The following is a 21,132-nucleotide window of genomic DNA, read 5'->3' as shown; positions in this document are numbered from 1 at the left end:
GGATGCCCGAGGAGTGCAGAAGAAGTGCTTTGGTACCGATTTTTAAGAATAAGGGTGATGTGCAGAGTTGTAGTAACTACAGAGGGATAAAAGTGATCAGTCATAGCATGAAGTTATGAGAAAAGTGGTGAAAGCTAGGTTAGGAAAGGAGGTGACGATTAGAAAGCAGCAGTATGGTTTTATGCCAGGAAAGAGCACTACAGTTGCGATGTTTGCTCAGAGAATGTTAATGGAGAAGTATAGAGAAGGTCAGAAGGAGTTGCATTGTGTCTTGAGGAGTTGTGGTATTGTATAAGGAAGTCAGGAGTGGCAGAGAAGTATGTAAGAGTGGTACAGGATATGTACGAGAGTAGTGTGACAGTGGTGATTTCTACAGTAGGAGTGATGGATGCATTTAAGGTGGAGGTGGGATTACACCAAGGATCATCTCTGAGCCCTTTTTATTTACAGCGGGTTATGAACAGGTTGACAGATGAGATCAGACAGGACTCCCCATAGACTCTGATGTTTGCAGGTGACATTGTGATCTATAGTGAGAATAGGGAACAGGTTGAGGAGAGCCTGGAGAAGTGGAGATATGTTCTAGAGAGGAGAGGAGAGGAATGAAGGTCAGCAGGACTAAGACAGAATGTGTGTGTGAATGAGAGGGAGGATAGAGGAATGGTGAGGATACAGGGAGTAGAGGTGGCTAAAGTGGATGAGTTTAAATACTTTGCATCAACAGTTCAGAGGAATGGTGAGTGTGAAAGAAAGGTGAAGAAGAGAGTACAGGCAGGGTGGAGTGGATGGAGAAGAGTGTCAGGAGTGATTTGTGACAGACAGGTACCGTCAGAGTTGGAGGTGGCAGAGTTAAAGATGTTAAGATTTGCATTTGGTGTGATGAGGATGGACAGGATTAGGAATCAGTATATTAGAGGGTCAGATCAGGTTGGACGGTTTGGAGACAAAGCCAGAGAGGCAAGATTGTGCTGGTTTGGACATGTGCTGAGGAGGGATGCTGGGTATATTGGGAGAAGGATGCTAAGAATGGAGCTGCCAGGTAAGAGGAAAAGAGGAAGTCCTAAGATAAGTGTTATGGATGTGGTTTGAGAGGACATGCAGGTGGTTGGTGTAACAGAGCAAGATGCAGAGGACAGGAAGAAATGGAAACAGATGATCCGCTGTGGAGACCCCTAATGGGAACAACCGAAAGAAGAAGATATATGTACAAAATCTGAAGGACCAATAGATGTGGATGCAGCAGATATATACTACAAATCATTCATCATACACCCTGCTCATGATTATAGATTACATGCAAAGGGAAATTGAAAATAATCCAGCAGTGGCAATAATTTACTATGCCCTACTTTGTTGCCAAGGAAGAACAGCTGTGAATGTCAAAAAATCTTATTATGGCTTGAGGGAAGCAGGACAGTTTGACCCCAGATGCAATTGGATACATTTTCATATTTGCATTCATATTTATTGTCTATGAGAATATTTATTGGACTGTTTGACCCAGGATGATTTCACCCCAGCCTATTTGACCCTGATGAAATTTAATAAAAGCATTTTGCTACTTAATATTTTACTCAAGAATGTTACATAGCAATTTAATTTATTTAACATTTTACTATGTAAATGTTAATGTATTTAACATAATATTTTATATGTAAGTATTATTAATTTAATTACAGTTTTTAACGTGTGCAATAAAATCAATTTGGAATTTTAATTAGGAAGTTAACATATTATCTATTATTTTTAGTTAACCCATTAAGAAACTGTGAGCAGCTCCACGTAGGTATTCTAAATTTGTGCAACTGCCATGACATAACTGTATGTGTGCACAAGCATTTTGTAACTTTTTTTTTTAAATTCATATTGTCTTCGCTCAGACATTAAATTTATTATTGCTATTTTAATGGGAACTAGCAGGTGACACTCGTTACATTTTTAAGTGTGCTGCGATTAAACCCTACTTTGCATTTCTTTTGCTTTATTAATAACGCATCGTGCCTTGCATCTCATAATAGTAGCACAAGAAAGAGCTCAAGACTTAATGCTGGCAATACCCTCCGCGTAAAATCAGTTCAAGCAGGTATTTTAGCAAGATTTCCTGCTGACAATACATTCTTTGTTTATGGCTCGTATTCTTTGATTTACTCTCGTACTGTCATGTACAACAGTCAGTTCCAGTATTGAATCTAGTGGATTTTAATGTTTACACAGAGTATATAAAGTTTTTAATGGTTGTTTTTTTCTGTAGACGTTGTTCTGGTTTTTATGCTATACTAATTATGTTAGATCCATACATTTAAAGTTTTACAGATATAGTTTCTGAATCTGTAAATGCTGCAATCAAATCATCTGGGGTCAAAACAGTGAGGTGAAAATGTCCTGTACCTGGCTTGAATACTGTCATTTCTGAAAAACTACATTCCAGAATACAAGATGTATAACCTACAGCTGATGCTAGACATCATGCAGAATGAAGTCCCAAGGTCCCTTTTTTTTGAGACTCAACACGTTTGGAAACTAAGGATTCAGCCAGTGAGTGTGCTGAATACCATATGATAAAAATTAATTTTTACCAGTACTTCTGTATCTTTGGGAACAGTCATCTGCTGAGCATCTGCTGAGGCCCACCATGTATTCACTATGATATTTTAGGTCTTGTAGCACTCATACAGTGTTTTTAATTATAATTAATTTGTGTTCAAGGTTGCCAGAGTTTATCTGTGTGGAATATCCATCACCTGAAATACAGAATTCTTGATAGGAGCAGTTTTAGAAAGAAGAGACACCTGAGCATAACGCTGCATAAACTACAGTTTAGGTGAAGGAACTTTAAGACATTCTTTAAACAAAATGAAATTCAAAATTTTACACCTATATCAAACCGTGCATCCACAAGAAAGCTACTAACAGATTTGTTGTCAATGTGCAGAGACACAAGAAAAGGTGTGAGCCTTTACTCAAAACCCTTACAATACAAAATGGAAAATATTCTTTCTGTATGTCAAAATAAATGCACAACTACCAATACCTAACAAGAAGTGTTCTTGTTAAATATGAAATTATACATCAGAAGGAGTTGAATAAAATAAGACAGTATTATAAAGCAAACACTTCAAGGTCAGCACATAGAAAGCAAGACTCTTAAAAAACTTTACTATAGAAGAAATAATGTCTATAAGCTATGGCGGTGATTAATGCAAGTAAGTCCTAATGTGACAATAAGTGCACCTGATATGTATAATGTGAAAGATGGTATTTAAATTAGACTGTGTAATGAAATTAAGTGGTTCTGTGGTGACAAGCAGTTTAACTGTAATAAGCCATCTAATGAGCTTAAGGATTCCATGGAAGTGAACAGGACCCTAACCTTGGTGGCAACCCATTTACTCCTAACCCAGTACTTGTGTCCATTAACAATAGATGGACTGGTGGTTGTCAAGAGAGAGATAACTGTCAATTCCCTAATGGAAGTGTGATGAGTGACCAAAACTGTGAAATCTAAACAATTGCAGATGAAGATAATCAACCATATTACATCTTCAACAGGAGTGATATGCCAGGCTGAAGAATGCAGTCAGTTCTACAGAAAAGTTCTACATCATCAACACAATTGTTTGGCGGGACAGGTATATCGCACAGAGGATACCACTGTTCTGGAACAGACTCCACAGCCACATTAAATAAAGCTTATCCTTGTCCATATTCATGTACAGCTCAGTTCTATGGATGGATAATAGAAAATGTACCCCAGGACTGTCCCCTGTACTACTAATGGACGGAGGCAGCTTCTAAATGCTTTATTGCATGCATGTGTCCCCTCAAATTATCCATGGTATGATTTCAGAAATTCTTACTAGAAGTAATAATAATAGAATCAATAGTAGAAAAAAAAATAAAACGAATGCTAATGGCTTCTACTCCAAAATATGTACACCTCAGAAAGACTTATCCACGTAACTGCTCCTAACATAGTGGGCCACTAAGATATGATCAAAACTGCTTAAAATTATTTATTTATTTATTTTATTTTTAAATAAATAAATAATTTTAAGCAGTTTAAGATTTTAAAATGGATGTCTTCTGATCCTAAAACTTGGAATGGGATATAGGCTTATCTACAGAATGTTTACAAGTGTTACTGAAATTAATATCTATTACATTTTTATACTACAAAGTAAGGGGAGAACTGTGAAGTCATAAATCATGGCATAGCTTTATGGCACTGCCAACAAGCACTATCATCAAATCTGCAGAATAATTGTAGGATGCATTTAAGAATAAAATGTAGAAACTGGTGGTACAATACTTTTCTGAAATAATTTGATTTAAGACATGAAGAAAACCTAATACAATGTGGTGGAATATGCAACTTAATAAAATACCAAAAAGGAGAAAAAAAAACATTAGTGGATGTTAATAAGGTAGTGCCTTTCTGAATTAAGTGATGCTCCTTTAAGGAACATCCCCTTAATATATAAAAGGGGGGTCACAAATGTAAAGTGGTAGTATGCAGTAAGAATAACACAAAAAATACTGGACAATAAAACAATACAACACTACAGGCATATTAGATATAACACTACACACAAGGAAATGATATAATTAGACTCAGAAAATGATTATTTCACACATGACATAGAAAATACCGTTATCTTTTCAGAATATTATGCATTAAAGGGGAAAGGGGCTGCTAATTAAGTATGAAATTAAGAGAAAATGATAGCAGGGGCTGCCTTTTTCTCACAGAGCAGATCGTAAATGAGGCGATGACTAAAGCTGGACAAGACAGATTCAATGGGTGTTTTATAAAGAAAATAAGTAGCCAGCTCATTCTTAGCCGTACTTATATATTCTAGAATTTCTAGTACTTATTGCAAGTCGGATGTGTTTCCAAGAACTGAAACAAGCATTGTAATGCCTCCTATTTTAAAGGAAGCTTGTAAAATAATCCCGGTAATTACATAGTGCTTCATGTGCATTCTAAGTTAATTATTCAAAAGCATACAATTACAACTTATGCCTGCAAATGGGGCAGGTGGAAGAGAAACATTTGCCAGAATGGATTTAGTCACAATAAATCTTACAGAAATAACCTGATGACCTTTATACGTGTTGTAGACAACCTAGATAATAAGATCCCATCAGGCATGTACCTTGATCTGGCAAAGGCTTTTCATATGATCCCACAAAAAGGATTTATTCAGGTTATAAACATCTGGACTATCAATGTCCATTTTAAAAAAAATTGAATTTAACTATGGTTATCAGGAAGAGACTCAGAGATGGAAACTCTAATTACTTCACCATCAGCAGGGGAGTACCACAAAAACAGTATTGTGTCTAGTGCTAATTTGTTTTATCTTAACTATACCAACAGTAGATAAGTGTTAGATGCAAACATTTGCAGGCGATATCAAAATAGTTTGTATGAAATGTTCCTTAAAAGACCATAAAACAATTCAAAGTTACTTGGATGTTCTGCAGTAGCGAGTAGTAATTAATACAATAAGGTTTAACACTGACAAATACAGAGTGCTATATACCAGAATAAACAAATACTCTCTGAATTTTATGAGCATCGTTTTTTGATTTTTGGTGTACAAACTTCATGACCTAATTCACGGGGTGGCACTGTGGAGCTTTTTCAGAGTTTTGTGAATTATATTGGTAGATAAAAACTAATGCTGGTATTAACCTAGGTTTAAATGATAAAATTTCCTTCACTTGTTTATTCGAGTTGAAATGGCTAGGGTTTATGTGAGTTTAAATATATGTACATTCTTATATATTTTAAGTTAGTTTAAGGTTAATGCTTGTTTTTTTTTTTTTTTTTGTTTGTTTTTTTATTGGTGTGGTTTTTAGTTGGAGTCATGTGATTGATGACGTAACTTATTTAAACTGATTCACTGTGCTTCTTGTTATTCTGAAGAAGTTTCATGTTTGAAATGAAAACGCTAAATTAAATTTGTTTTATATTACTTGGACTGGCCTGGTGCTTTACTTGGAATATAAAATGAAATGCTGTTGAGCCCAAGAAGCCGAATCCACACAACAACGAAAACTGAAAACCGCGAAATTCAAAACCTGGAACCGGAGGTTTTGAATTTCGCGGTACTACTACACACACAAACCATCCTCCACACAAACACACACAATCTGTCTACTACATGAAAGGAGGGGGGCAAGCCCCCCTGCACCCCCCACACCCCCACTTAAATATTCTCACTCCAAGGTCGCCCTACATACAAACACACACAAAACACCACCACACAAGCTACATTCTCCTCGCACACACACATATCACAGCAACAAAACACACTGACACACACCTACCCAAACTCCTTAACACACACACACACTTACCTGAATACATGACCACAGCGGAAGTTTAGAAGCACGAAATTCAAAACTTCCGGTATTCGAGGTTCTGAATTTCGCGCTTCTAAACTTTCGCTGTTCTGCGGATTCGGCTTCTTGGCCTCGAGATACTGAAATTCAAGATTTCAGTATTTTGAGCTTCTGAAGGGGACGCATATATAAATATATATATATATATATATATATATATATATATATATATATATATATATATATATATATAAAATGAAAACACCTCAAACAAAAGGAGAAGTAATTAAAAAACTATTACAAAACAAACTTCATAACAAACTCGCTAGGCAAAAGAAACATGTAGAACAAGTGTATCTGACTGCTTTCATTCTTTAATTGTAAGAACTTCTTCAGAAATGAGAAAACTGAAAAGTACACTTCAATAAATTCAGTGAAAACTGCCAGTCACACTTAATACATGAAATCAAACGTCTAGCAAGGAATGCAACCCAATTAAAAAAAAAAAATCTTTGTTTTCAAAAAGCTAATAAAAATTTAAAGGACCAATCTGGTCAGAAGGGAGTAGAGCTCAGGGGAATGTAAGAGCTTAATAGCCTTGTAGAGGTGGGAGAGACTGTTTCACCTACATCACCTCAAGGAACAGAAAATGTTAAGGCTATCATAAAGACCAGGCAAAACCTGAACATCTAGAAATCAGTAGTACACGCTAATAAGTACAGTAAGAAAATTAAATCACACTTTTACAAAATGAAAATCTCACTTAAAAAAAATGACACTTTTCAAAATGAAATCAAATATCCAGCAACAAATGCAGTCCAGTATAAAGGCTTTAGTTATATTACAACCAGCTAATAAAAAATAATAATTAAACTGTCGGGTCAAGGAGAAGTGATGCTCTGTGGAGAGAAAAAGTCTAAAGGTTGGGGAACGGAATAGTTCATCTACACACCTCAAGGCACATTTAATGTTAAGGTTTTCATTCAAGCCAGGTGGAAACTCTGCATCTAAGAACAACTGCCACTTGCTCAGTAGGTTGTTTGAGACTTCACGGATACCATGGAGATTACTTGTTTTTTTTGTCCGTAACATACATGCATTGTCATTCTTTGTGCCAATATGCACAGTCAAAACTTTTAGTTTCTGCATTCCGTCAAAGTTCATAACACTGAAAGGTGGTACACACAACCTACCTAGACTTCGCAAAGGCCTTCGACACCATTCCCCATTCTGGTATTATAGACAGGCTCACCAGCCTGAACATAAACCCCTATGTCACAAGATGGGTTGCCAACTGGCTCACGGACACAACCCACATGGTGAGAGTTGCGGGAGCTAGGTCTGACTCTAAACCGGTTACAAGTGGCATTCCCCAGGGCTCAGTCCTAGAACCCCTCCTGTTCGGCATATAGTTCTCAGAGGTACAGACAAGCACAGGAGGACTATGGCTGACCAAATTTGCAGACGACTGCAAACTAGGGGCGATAATTGACTCTCCGGCTGACACAGACATCCTCCAAAAGGGTGTCACTGAGACAAATACCTGTTGTCAAAATCATGGCCTCAAGCTAAATGCCAAAAAGTGCATAGTCATCTTTGGAAAAAACAAAGTATCCACAAACTATCACATAGGTGGTAGTCCCCTAAATACGGAAAACGTAATAAGGGATCTGGGGACCCAAGTAGATAGTAATCTCTCCTCTGATTATCACATTGCCAAAGTGGTTAGAAAATCCTTCTATGTGGCCCACCTAATCACAAAAGGGTTTGCATCCAGATCAAAAGAGGTCATTGTGCCCCTCTACTCATCACGCATCAGACCCATCATAGAGTACAACGCTCTGTTTGGGATATACCTTAAAAGACACCTGCAACAGCTGGAAAGACCACAGAAGTACCTCACTAAGAGGATCACTGGCCTCAAACAGATGCCCTATGCAGCTTGACTGAAGAAACTTCAGCTGTACCCAGTCGCATACCGCCTACTCAGAGGTGATCTCTGCCTGACATACAAGACCATGTCCAACCTAGAATTGATGGACATGCTCCACCTAAAAAAACCTTATCCCTTGAGCCACATGCTCTAAAGATCTAAACCTCACCACAACAATAAATAGGACATGCTGGAGCGATAGATTCCTGTCCCAGAGACTTTCCATGCTTTGGAACAAGATTCCAATCTACATTAGGCAGAGCTCCTCGCTAACACTCTTCAAGAGAAACCTTGACGAGTGGATGGGAAACAGAAAGTTTACCCTGGGGATCACTTCAGTGGTTCTGCCAGACAGAGGCACAGGGAACTAATTTAAAGGGGTGGCCAAAGCTAACACATTCTGGCTAGGCTTATAAATGCCTTTGGGCAGATAGCCTAGTACCTACCTATGAACCTATGAACCTGTTTGCAGATTATCAAATATGTGCTTGTTGATGAGTTTTAACACTGCAAAAGTTCCTCATCTTTAGATTCACTGTCAGTTTAGATGTACTTGTATTGTGTGCGTGTGCGTGTGTGTGTGTGTGTGTGTGTGTGTGTGTGTGTTTGTGTGTGTGTATATACATATATGCATGAAGTTCTCATCCTAATGTTACACCAGTTTACTGTGAAATGCAAACAGTTTACATGAAATGCAGGTATAGTTCAACAGGAAGCAGTGAAAAAAACACTGCCACAGATGATGAGCGTGTCATTTTATAATGTCATTGCACAAGTGTTTCCCTGGGCGATGAGCTTGTCAGTTTATAATGTCATTGCACAAGTGTTTGGGCGATGAGCTTGTCATTTTATAATGTCATTGCACAAGTGTTTCTCTGGCCGATGAGTTTGTCATTTTATAATGTCATTGCACAAGTGTTTCTCTGGGCAATGAGCTTGTCATTTTATAATGTATTTGCACAAGTGTTTCTCTGGCCGATGAGCTTGTGATTTTATAATGTCATTGCACAAGTGTTTCTCTGGGCAATGAGCTTGTCATTTTATAATGTCATTGCACAAGTGTTTCTCTGGGCGATGAGCTTGTCATTTTATAATGTTGCACAAGTGTTTCTCTTAGCGATGAGCTTGTCATTTTATAATGTCATTGCACAAGTGTTTCTCTGGGCAATGAGGTTGTCATTTTATAATGTATTTGCACAAATGTTTCTCTGGGCGATGAGCTTGTCATTTTATAATGTCATTGCACAAGTGTTTCTCTGGGCAATGAGCTTGTCATTTTATAATGTCATTGCACAAGTGTTTCTCTGGGCGATGAGCTTGTCATTTTATAATGTTGTTGCACAAGTGTTTCTGTGGGCGATGAGCTTGTCATTTTATAATGTTGTTGCACAAGTGTTTCTCTGGGCTATGAGCTTGTCATTTTATAATGTCATTGCAAAGTGTTTCTCTGGGCGATGAGCTTGTCATTTTATAATGTCATTGCACAAGTGTTTCTCTGGGCTGCCCAGATTATTCTAATAAAAAAAAAAAAAATCTTTTTGCGCGCCATCCAAGCAAATTTGTCTTGCCTATCCTTTCTTGCTAGCGATTTATGCCAGTAAAAGAACTGTAGTAAAAGTCTTTACCCTGCTGTTTTGATACTTCTTATTAGCTTTTCTCAAGAAACTAACTTAATTGCATAGTAAATCCTATTTAAAAATCATTCTTTTTGTTATATTTTCAGTTTTATTCAGTGCTGGCATCAGATGAGGAGATGATTTTTATGCACGTGGATGAACCTGGAGGTATGTTCAACCTGAAATACTCTTTGCCAGATTTAATTCTTTCTTCCACAGTTTCTGTCAGTATTTAAATAACAATGGTAAGAGAAAAACATCATTTGAAAAAAATCATATCAAACAGTACAAATCATCCTGACAAAACATTCTGCACTACATAAGTAAAGTCTCAAATAGTCCAAAAGCAAAGTGACTTACAAAACAATATACATTTTCAATCTTGTTGCACTGTGAAGAAAATAATGAGCATTAAATACTTCAAAAAAGATTTTGCATGTTTATGTAAGTAAATAAAAAAAATGCAACGATAAAACAGAAATAGCACAAAATGTGCTTAAACTGCATCCCATTGATTCTCAGCAGTAGAAAAAAATTCTAAAGAAGTTATAAACAGTGATGGTTTCTAGAAACATCAGCAGGAAATGTTTCCCAGTAGAAAAATAATCAATGCAAGGATTACCAAAGATACTTGTACAAGCCATCACTGCATGACCTGGCCAAGATAAAAGTCAGGATCACAGATATCCAACTGCCAAAATTTCACTTCATCTTGGGTGGGTGATACATTACCTAAAGGTAAAAGTTGCAGCAACAGTCGCCTAAGCACATACCCCACACTATAAGCTGGTAATGGTCATATATGACATGGTAGTGGTCCATGGGGGTGTAAATGACCTGGTGTGGAAAACCCTAAGGGATATGCAAACAAACATTTCTGAGGTCTTCATATATATCACAAATGGAGGAAGACTCTGGTACTGAACAAAACCCTTCCTTCACCAAGAATAATGCAAGGTATAAGGAAAAGGTGACGGATTTCAATGACTGACTGAATGACTGGTTTCATTTAAGGCATGGTCTTACTGCTTTGCCAAGAATAGATTGCACCTCTTATTCCAGGGCTTCTGGATACTGCCTAAAGTCTTTTCTGCCGTGACTGGTCTTTTGTAAGCAGAATCCAGCTAATGCATCTACCAGCCTAAAAACTAAATTAAGTAAAGCACTAGACAGTACCACAATGGTGCTGCTAAATGCTAGGAGTGTAAGTATAACAAACTGCCTAGCCTTGAAGCCCTCCTGCATTTGGAGCACATTCATGTGTGCATTATTATTGAAATACATTTTAAAAATACAGAAAGCAGCCCCCATGCTAGGGTTTTGTGCCTGCTATGCCTTTAGACCCAATGGAAACTGAAGTGGAGTATCCATATATGTTAATAAAAGCATATTATCTCAAGGCAGATTCTCAGAGATCCTCAAACTAGACTTACTTAAGTTAATCTCCTTCTAAGTAAAAACAGCTATCAAACCACAGCATGTTACAGGACCCCCTCGATGACCTCTTGAAAACTGTGTCCATTTCTAGCATTGGATAAAATTCAGATACACAAAAACTCCATCATCCTGTTTGGCTTTAGTTACCAAGTGATAAACTGGAGGATCTATACCCCTAATATAGTTTAACACCTAAAGGTCTCCTGTCTTTCATATGCGCCATACCCGTCTAATCACCATAAACTGTCCCTATCTACTCGTTTCCCATCCTGCTCCAAAATGACAACCTGGCTAGTGTTTTTCTGTCTTATCCTATAATATTATGTCTGTTTGGCAACATACACTGTTCCATAATCTCCTCATCTTTGCATTGTTAGGAAAGATCACTCTCTTACTATTATAAAATAATATGGGTCTAAACTTTATATAAACACTCATTCTGATCTACATTTGAATGAGGTTACTATCAATGTATTGCTTGTATCATGGTTATAAAATGTCTGTATGTTGACTACTCATATGTAGCTTATTAATGTTGTTTTTGTTTTTGTTTACTTGCTATTGTATTCTCAAACATTGTTTTGCTCTTATCTTGTATGCTTAAACAATTTGTTATATTATGCATGTTACTTTCTCTTTATATCTCATGGAGCTTTTCTCCACAAGCCTCCACTGAAAAGAAGTTTCTAACCCAGTTGGACTGTCCCAGTCAACAGAAATAAGAAATAAATAAATGAAATGAAATAAAACAATGTAGACTCCGCATAAATTCCTTGATAAGCAAGAATTTCCTGGATCAAATATTCAAAGAGCCTTCTAGGTGAGAAAATGTTCTTTACCTGATCCTTACAAATATAACATCCATATTAGTATCCCACTGTAGAATACCATTTCCTAGTCAAGTCTAACTGGAAACTAGTAACCTTCTCTTTCAGAAACCTTAAATCAGCAGATGAAAATATCAGAGTATTCAAAAACTTTATCCATTTTCAGAGGCCACTTATACAGTCCTGCAAAACAGGTGTTTTCCTACCTTCAGAGTAAATTACTTTTATCAAAATTATTTTTCATAATTATCTGAGGAAGCCCAGTCTCTCTTGTATGAAAAGGCTCATCAGACTGCCCAAACTACTGTTTGTTTGGATGTTTTTTCAATAAAATCTTGGGTGAAGGAAAAAGGAGAAGATTCCTGGGAATTCTAGTAAAAGGATTGATAACAGCAGTTTACTTTGAAGGTAGGAGAACTGCTCTTTTGCTGTTTTGTGTAAATTGAGCTCTGAGAGTAGATGTTCCTTTGCATCTATAAATCCCTAAGTACTGCTTTAGGGCTGGGAATCTTACTGCCTCTTACGAACAGACTCTGATTACAGGTATCCAAAGACTTCAGACATACAGCTTTTCTACCTATTCTATGACGAATTCCAAACAGTCAAGTATAACTATTATCGAGTCTATATTGAATCTATGAATGCTGATTCATCGACCCTATGTAAGAGAAAATTGGTGGGCCGGTTTCGGGAGTCTGCCATTTCCTCCACTGTGGTGCAATCTCGGAGTTGGTATATTTAAGTAGGGGGGTAGGGGGGGGCACAGCCCCCCACATTATATACTGTTAAGATTTTTTTTTTTTTTTTTTTTTTTTGTGGAACAGCAATTTTTTTTCCTGGAAAAAAAATCGCTGTTCCGAGTGTTCAGGATTGTACGCTTTCACTTAAATAGGGTCAATGAATCAGCGTTCGCTTTTTTAAGCATTCGATGATTCAATATAGACCCCTACTATCCCCCAAAATGTGGCTGCAGCTAGAAGTTATGCAAGTAAATTCTGTGCTCACCTAGAAAACTTTAGAATTCTGTCAGTCCATACCGTAGCTAAACAAAATGGGAAGCTTAAGGATAAACAAGCCTGGGGGTTCACATGCATAAATATACACCACAGTGGAAGGAAAGAGCTCATTGGAATATACAGCAAAACTGAAGACCCAAAAATCAAGATTGACATCAAAGATTATCCAAGATACTGTAAAACGCTATTAGGAAATTGAAGACTTCCCATAAAATTAGGCTGGCTTTGGAAGATAAGGATTATTATAGAACCTTCTTTTCTTTCATCAAGAGTTACATTTGGATTGGCATAATTGTTAAAGTCTTTACTTCACAGATACAACGTACAGGATTACATTCTGACTGCTGTTTATTGACTAGGCTTGCAATAGTTTGCAAACTTATAGCCTAGTATTTATCTATAAACCTATAAAATAACACCCAACATTACTTCAAAATTCATAGTGGCAATACTTATCCTGATCCAATAGTTATTGCTAATAAATCAGCAAACAATTTCAGTGCAAATTTCACCCAAGAGATATCTATACAAAATCCACACATGTCTAAGGATTTCATCTCCCCTATTATTACAAAAGAACACTTGTTGAAAGTACTCTGCAAAACAAATAGTCCGTCCTCTGTGGGACCTCATGACATACTAACCTGCCTGACGAACAGCAGTAAACATGCCATGGTGGGCCTGCTTCTACAAATATTGTACCTGAGGTTATCCACCAGCTTTATCTCCAAACGTTGATGCCCAGCTGTTATGGGCTTCATCATGCAACCCAGAAATTCCAGACCCATCAGCCAGACGTGCCTCATCTGTAAGGTCGCAGACTGCATCTTAAAAGAGATGATAAACTGTGATATAAAAAAAGTCTTATAAGACTTAGCCCTCAACAGTTTAGTAGCTTTGTTAAGAACAGATCCTATCTAATGAATCTGATGATTTTTTTTGACATGGTAATGCAACCCGAGGATAGTAATCACACTATTCATATGGCATTCGATCATACCACATGGAACTGTTATCAACAAACTAAATCCACTCCAACCTGATCCCTCTGTGGTTAGATGGATAGCTGATTGGCTGAGGGACACAACCCACTTTGTGAGCGTGGCAGGTGTATCCTCAAAGAGCATGAAAGTAGCCAGCAGGATATCACATGGATCCATGCTGGAAGCTCTGCTACTTAGAATAAACTTCTTTGGTCAGCAAATCAGATGATTGTAAATTGGGTGTTATACTTAAATTCCCCATCTGGTATGCAGAACCTGCAACATTAACCTACACAAGTAAATAGCTGGTACTCTGAAAACAAGCAAAACTAAATGCTAAAAAAGGCAATAATGTTGCATGTGGCACATAAACCCTCCACCCAGCTTAAAGTATAGAAAACACCCAACTCCAAAACTAAGAAGTTGTGAGAGACATTCCTGCATGGGTAGATGAGTCCCTATTCTTTGATCATCACATAGCAACAGTAGTCAGGAAATTCTTCTTTCTGGAACAGCTGATCACAAAGGTCCTTAACCCTCAGGTCAATCATTGTATAGAGTGCCCCCTTTGGGATGCATTTTAGTAAACGTATCAAGTAGTTGGGGAGATCACAAAGGTTCCAGACAATTATGATAATACGCCCAAAGGACATGAGCTACCAAGGAGGCTGGATGCCTTACCTCTGTGGTCAGTGTCCTATAGACTCCTTAGGGGTGATCTGTGCCTTGAAGGGATCTAGCAGTCCAACACCTCTTATTTCTCCACAAATAAAATAGTCCAGTGAACAACAGAAGCAAAGATCTGAACCATTCAGCAAATAAATAAATTATGGTGGAGAGAGAGGTTTGTCGTGCAATAAAAGCTCCTTCTCTGGAGCAGACTTCCTCTCCAGATCAAGCAATGTGACTCATTATATTCCTTTAAGATGAAATTAAACAGTTGAATGAGTATTTGTAAATTCATCTCCCTCCCACAGTATGATTGGCCTATCACTCCTTGAAAAAGGAGGTGAGGTCTAATGGCGGGTACTGGCAAGGTATAAATAGCCACATGGCCTGCTTCCCTCTTACATTCCATGATTCTATTAACATAACATATAAACTTTCTACAATGGGTGCATCACACCTCTGGCAGCTACCCCCTCCACTCATGATTCACTAACCAGGATGGGGATCACTGCCACTTATGCACTATTTTAAAGTAGATAAATGCTTTGACTGGTGTTTTCCTTAAGGGTCGCTAATACATTAAGACCTATGTTCATGTATCGTCAAATAAAGAGTCGCACAAGAAACCTCCCCATATCAGTTTAACATCTTTAAACAGACTACAGTCTGTATCACAAACTATGGAGTAAATGGTGAAGCAAATTTCCACCAGACACATTGCAAATGAATCCTTCTAAGTCTAGGACCTGACTGTGTGCAGGACTGTAAAATAAACCATAAAGTTGCAAGCACTGCTACTACTAACTTAACCCAACCTCCTTGTTCCACCTGTTTATAGGTCTCAAAGGTAAGGCAGGTATTCTGTTGGGTCTCTAATGAAATCATGCTAGTAAATTATGTCATACTGCTATGTGCCAGGATTTAAAAAAGAAATGGGGAGAGGGATGCATTCTCTTTTGATAGGGAAGGCATATGGCAGATTTCAATCATTCTTACTGTCAGTTAAGTCAAATAGAAGGGTACATCAGCTTGCATCCTCCCTTGAATTTCCTTTTCATGTTCCTGAATTCATTCATCATCAACATGTCAGCATACATTTACTTTCCTAAGAAATCTAAATGTATCCAAGTCTCATAAGTGGCGGTCTATTATTCTTCTGTTTACCCTGACCTAGCTTTCCCACTAAATTTTGTTAAACTAGTTTCTAAGCAGGTATTCGGACAATATTTCACCTGTAGAGATTACAGCATGCTGTTTCATTCATGGTAGAAATATGGCTGCAATGAACAGTTTGCCCAGTATCACAAATTGGAAAACTCAGGTGGCCTGCAGGCTTTTTTTCATTACTGGGCTCTATGTACATATAGCGAATAAGACCACAATAGTTGGGAAAACACCTTTATAAACAACAGCAAAGCTTTCGGGTTACTACCCTTTTTCAATACTAATACAAAAATTCAAAAAACAAACAGGTTTAAATAGGAGTCATAAAAATCACATGGCATACATCCCAAAGTCATGTGACAACATACAAAATATATGATTCAAAAGAATAATAATGAAAAAATAAAAAAATATACAAAAATCTTCACCTTAAAAACATTTTTAACTACATATACAGCTGACAGATGGACATATGGACAATGATGTTTTGTATTTCTACTCTTTAGTAGCGTAACTTAGTTCGTTGTAACTCAACAAGGATAGGTTTCAGTGTGATAGCAGAGTTTAAACCAGGTGGATGGTCAGCCGCTAATCTTAATATCCATTCATATTCCTTGATCTCCAATAGATTATTAGTATCCCCACCTCTCAAGGATATATACAGAATATCTGTAACTCTAAATTTAAATTTATGTTCAGGACCATGCATATTGCATTTTTGTCATTTGTTCTTCTAATCTCAGATTTATGCTCGATGATCCGTTCTTTCAGCTTTCCGGTTGTTTTTCCCACATAGAAGGAAGAACATGCAAGACAAGTTGCTAAATATATCACATTGTTGCTAGCGCATGTGGCTGACAGATGAAACTTAGAAACTTTGCCAGTTACTGGATGGGTAAATATATCACTGTTAATATTCATATTATTAGTACAACATGTGCAATTCATGCAGCACAAAGTACCATGCTTAGAGGAAGGAGGATGATTAAGTCCACTGTTAAAGTCCTTGTAACATAATTTACTTGTCAAGGTTCTCATATTTTTATAGGAAAAATAGGGTCTATCATCTAAAACACCTCTAATATCTGGGGATGCCATCAGGATGACCCAATTTTTCTCGATAATCCGCTTAACCAAATGTGTCCTGGTATTATAAGTAGTAACATATCTAATTCTAGGGTCCTTTAGTACATTCCTGTCCAAAACAACAGATGGCTCATCCATTAGTAAAAAATAGGTTTAAGCTTTGTACATCTATCAGCTATGGTATTGGCTTTCAAATCAGACAGCAACTTGGGGTCATATCCACTATTCAAAAAATCTGTCATCATTTCATCAAGTTGCATGGTAAAACATGCCTCATCAGTATTTAATCTACTAACCCTATTAAATTGAGCTGTTACTATTCCCTTAAATACATGGGGGGCATGCATGCTGGTACTATGTATATATCTGCCAGCATATACTTCCTTCCTGTGGACACTAGTATGAAGTGTCCCTTCTTTTAGTTGTATTTTAACGTCCAAAAAAGTAGCCATACTATCTGAAAAGTCCATTTTAAATCTCAAAAAAACTGTAGTGGTATTCAAATAATCGATGTACTCAGCGAAATGAGAAGAAGACCCTTTCCAAATCAGAAAACAATCACCCACGAAGCGCTGATAAAAGCATACATTGTCATTCAGAGAGTTAATCGTACTACAAATGTACCTCTTCTCCCACTGATGGAGAACCAGATCAGCGTAAGTGTGCCCATGGCTACACCAGTAAGCTGTAAATATAACTGTCTATTTAACGAAAAATGTTATTAGTCAAGACTACGTCCAATAGGGAACAAATGTTCTCTATATGACTTGCTGTTAGAGAAGCTTGTGAGGTCAGAAATTCTCTAATAGATTCGATACCATAATCATTAGGTATAACAGTAAATACAGACGAAATATCCAAAGTTACAAATAAAAAATCTCCTTGGTTTAAAGAAGTGATATTCAGATCATTAAACCAACCTCTTAGCTTAACAATGAAGTCTGTAGTATCTTTCAAAACATTGTTACACTGTGACAAAAAAGGTTGTAACTGCTTTTGTAAGTAAATAGAAATAGGCTCAGTTAACCAGACACCACCAGATACTATAGGTCTCAGGTGGATCACATATTGATTTATGTATTTTTGGTAGACCATATAGTTGTGGGATGACTGGACAGGGAACAGTAATAAAATGAAATAAATCCAAACCAATATCACCATTAATCTGTAAGTCATAAATTATCATGTTCACAGAACTAATACATCTCTTAACATCAGCGGGTGTGATACATTTAAATGCATAACCATCCCCAAAGAGGGTAGTCATAGATAACAAATACTTGTCGCCGTCCATAAGAACCACCACACCCCCTTTATCTACTTGTTTGATAACTATACTACTATCAGCCTGTAAGGCTTTCAATGCTATATGCTCCTCATATGTTAAGTTATAACGTTTCAAATTTATAAAATCAGAATACAAACGTCTTAATTCCATTTCACATGGATCATGATAAGCAGTTAAAATTAGGTTAAGCGGATTATCGAGAAAAATTGGGTCATCCTGATGGCATCCCCAGACATTAGAGGTGTTTTAGATGACAGACCCTAGTTTTCCTATAAAATATGAGAACCTTGACAAGTAAATTATGTTACAAGGACTTTAACAGTGGACTTAATCATCCTCCTTCCTCTAAGCATGGTACTTTGTGCTGCATGAATTGCACATGTTGTACTAATAATATGAATATTAACAGTGATATATTTACCCATCCAGTAACTGGCAAAGTTTCTAAGTTTCATCTGTCAGCCACATGCGCTAGCAACAATGTGATATATTTAGCAACTTGTCTTGCACGTTCGTCCTTCTATGTGGGAAAAACAACCAGAAAGCTGAAAGAACGGAAAATCAAGCATAAATCTGAGATTAGAAGAACAAATGACAAAAATGCTTTATATAAACATCAAATTGAAGGTGGTATTTGCCCATAAACCAACCAAAAAACATAAACCAAGGTGCAAAAAGTAAAGTAAGGAATCCAGTTACCATCCGAAACCAACTGTATTAAAATCCACTTTATTTGGACAAAGTCCACATGCAGTTTAAAACATAAACGCGTTGAAATTTAACCACAGCGTTTTCGTCTTCTTACATAGACTTCCTCAGATAAAATGCCATACAATCAAATCACTTATTTATATAGTAATATTTAAATTATAAATCAATCAACCAATAATTCATTTAACCATTTGAAAGTTTAAAAACACACACCCATTTATATGTTTAGTGTTTAGTGAATGGAGGAGAACCATCTTGATAGTACAATAAATGTTTTACTTGCCATTATAATCTAACTACCCATTTTAAAATAAAATAAAATAAAAATAGATGTTTCCTTGAAACCTTGAATGTTAAAACCATTAATAATAAATATTAAATAATGAAAGAAGTATTATATATACATATATATTAACCATAAAACATCAGTTAAAAGTTCAGTTGACTAACTAACATAACTAATGCATTATTTAAACATACCAAGCAATGTAAATATGCTACTTTTGGTTTTTTGGTGTTAGAAAGTGTTAAACATAATATTAGAGATGGTCCATGGGAAGATACCCTAGAATATAGGGAACTGTGGTGGCAAGTGACATTACAGGCAGACTATACACCAGGTCTGAACGATTTTGTATCCATTAAGCCATTGCTAAAATTAAGAGCAGCTAAACTTTGAAGTAATTTTTAAAATTGGCCACTAGATGGCAATGGATGCTGCCTTAAAATCTTATGTATAATGAAATTTCCTTCAACTGAACTTTTAACTGGTTTTATGGTTAATATATATATATATAATACTTCTTTTATTATTTAATATTTATTATTAATGGTTTTAACATTCAAGGTTTCAAGGAAACATCTATTTTTATTTTATTTTAAAATGGGTAGTTAGATTATAATGGCAAGTAAAGCATTTATTGTACTATCAAGATGGTTCTCCTCCATTCACTAAACACTAAACATATAAATGGGTGTGTGTTTTTAAACTTTCAAATGGTTAAATGAATTATTGGTTGATTGATTTATAATTTAAATATTACTATATAAATAAGTGATTTGATTGTATGGCATTTTATCTGAGGAAGTCTATGTAAGAAGACGAAAACGCTGTGGTTAAATTTCAACGCGTTTATGTTTTAAACTGCATGTGGACTTTGTCCAAATAAAGTGGATTTTAATACAGTTGGTTTCGGATGGTAACTGGATTCCTTACTTTGCTTTATATAAACATATAAATATGCATGGCCCTGAACATAAATTTAAATTTAGAGTTACAGATATTCTGTATATATCCTTGAGAGGTGGGGATACTAATAATCTATTGGAGATCAAGGAATATGAATGGATATTAAGATTAGCGGCTGACCATCCACCTGGTTTAAACTCTGCTATCACACTGAAACCTATCCTTGTTAAGTTACAACGAACTAAGTTATGCTACTAAAGGATAAAAACAGAAAAAAATCATTGTCCATATGTCCATCTGTCAGCTGTATATGTAGTTAAAAATGTTTTTAAGATGTGAAGATTTTTGTATATTTTTTTATTTTTTCATTATTATTCTTTTGAATCATATATTTTGTATGTTGTCACATGACTTTGGGCTGTATGTCGTGATTTTTATGACTCCTACTTAAACCTGTTTGGTTTTTGAATTTTTGTATTAGTATTGAAAAAGGGTAGTAACCTGAAAGCTTTGCTGTTGTTTATAAAGGTGTGTTTCCAACGATTGTGGTCTTATTTGCTATTTTTCGTGCAGTACTGTGGTGTCTTCTCTATGTAAATACGCAAGAAAATACTCCAGGAAGCCATCACGCTCTGCAGTAGGTAAGGCCTGAATCTAGATGATATTTTCTGATTGCTGCTTCAAGTTTCTACAAAATGTAATGACTTTTATAACACATTGCTTGTTTTAAAATAAATTTATTGAGATAGAAATTTTGTTCTTGCAGTAACTTTATCTAGAATAGGATTTAACAGCTTACTGGGACTACACAAAAAGCTAATTTAAACGTGGCAGACAGCAATAACTGTGGTAGGGAATTGGC

The 21,132-nt window shown here is 36.4% G+C and overlaps 1 protein-coding gene across 1 annotated transcript in view; it reads left to right on the top strand.

Annotated features, from left to right (window-relative positions):
• The window catches only part of LOC122815897 (sortilin-like), a 1,006,054-nt gene that overhangs the window by 634,545 nt on the left and 350,377 nt on the right, over positions 1-21,132 (top strand). Inside the window, exon 10 of the mRNA XM_044088743.1 lies at positions 10,008-10,068. Within this exon, the coding sequence (XP_043944678.1) occupies positions 10,008-10,068 (61 nt within the window). The remainder of the gene's footprint in view (positions 1-10,007; positions 10,069-21,132) is intronic.

The sequence above is a fragment of the Protopterus annectens genome, chromosome 11.part0, assembly GCF_019279795.1.
Source record: "Protopterus annectens isolate FY-2018-M chromosome 11.part0, PAN1.0, whole genome shotgun sequence".
Classification (NCBI taxonomy): Eukaryota; Metazoa; Chordata; order Ceratodontiformes; family Protopteridae; genus Protopterus; species Protopterus annectens.
The sequence above is the reverse complement of the archived record's forward strand: the minus strand, read 5'-3'. Positions and strand labels throughout refer to the sequence as shown.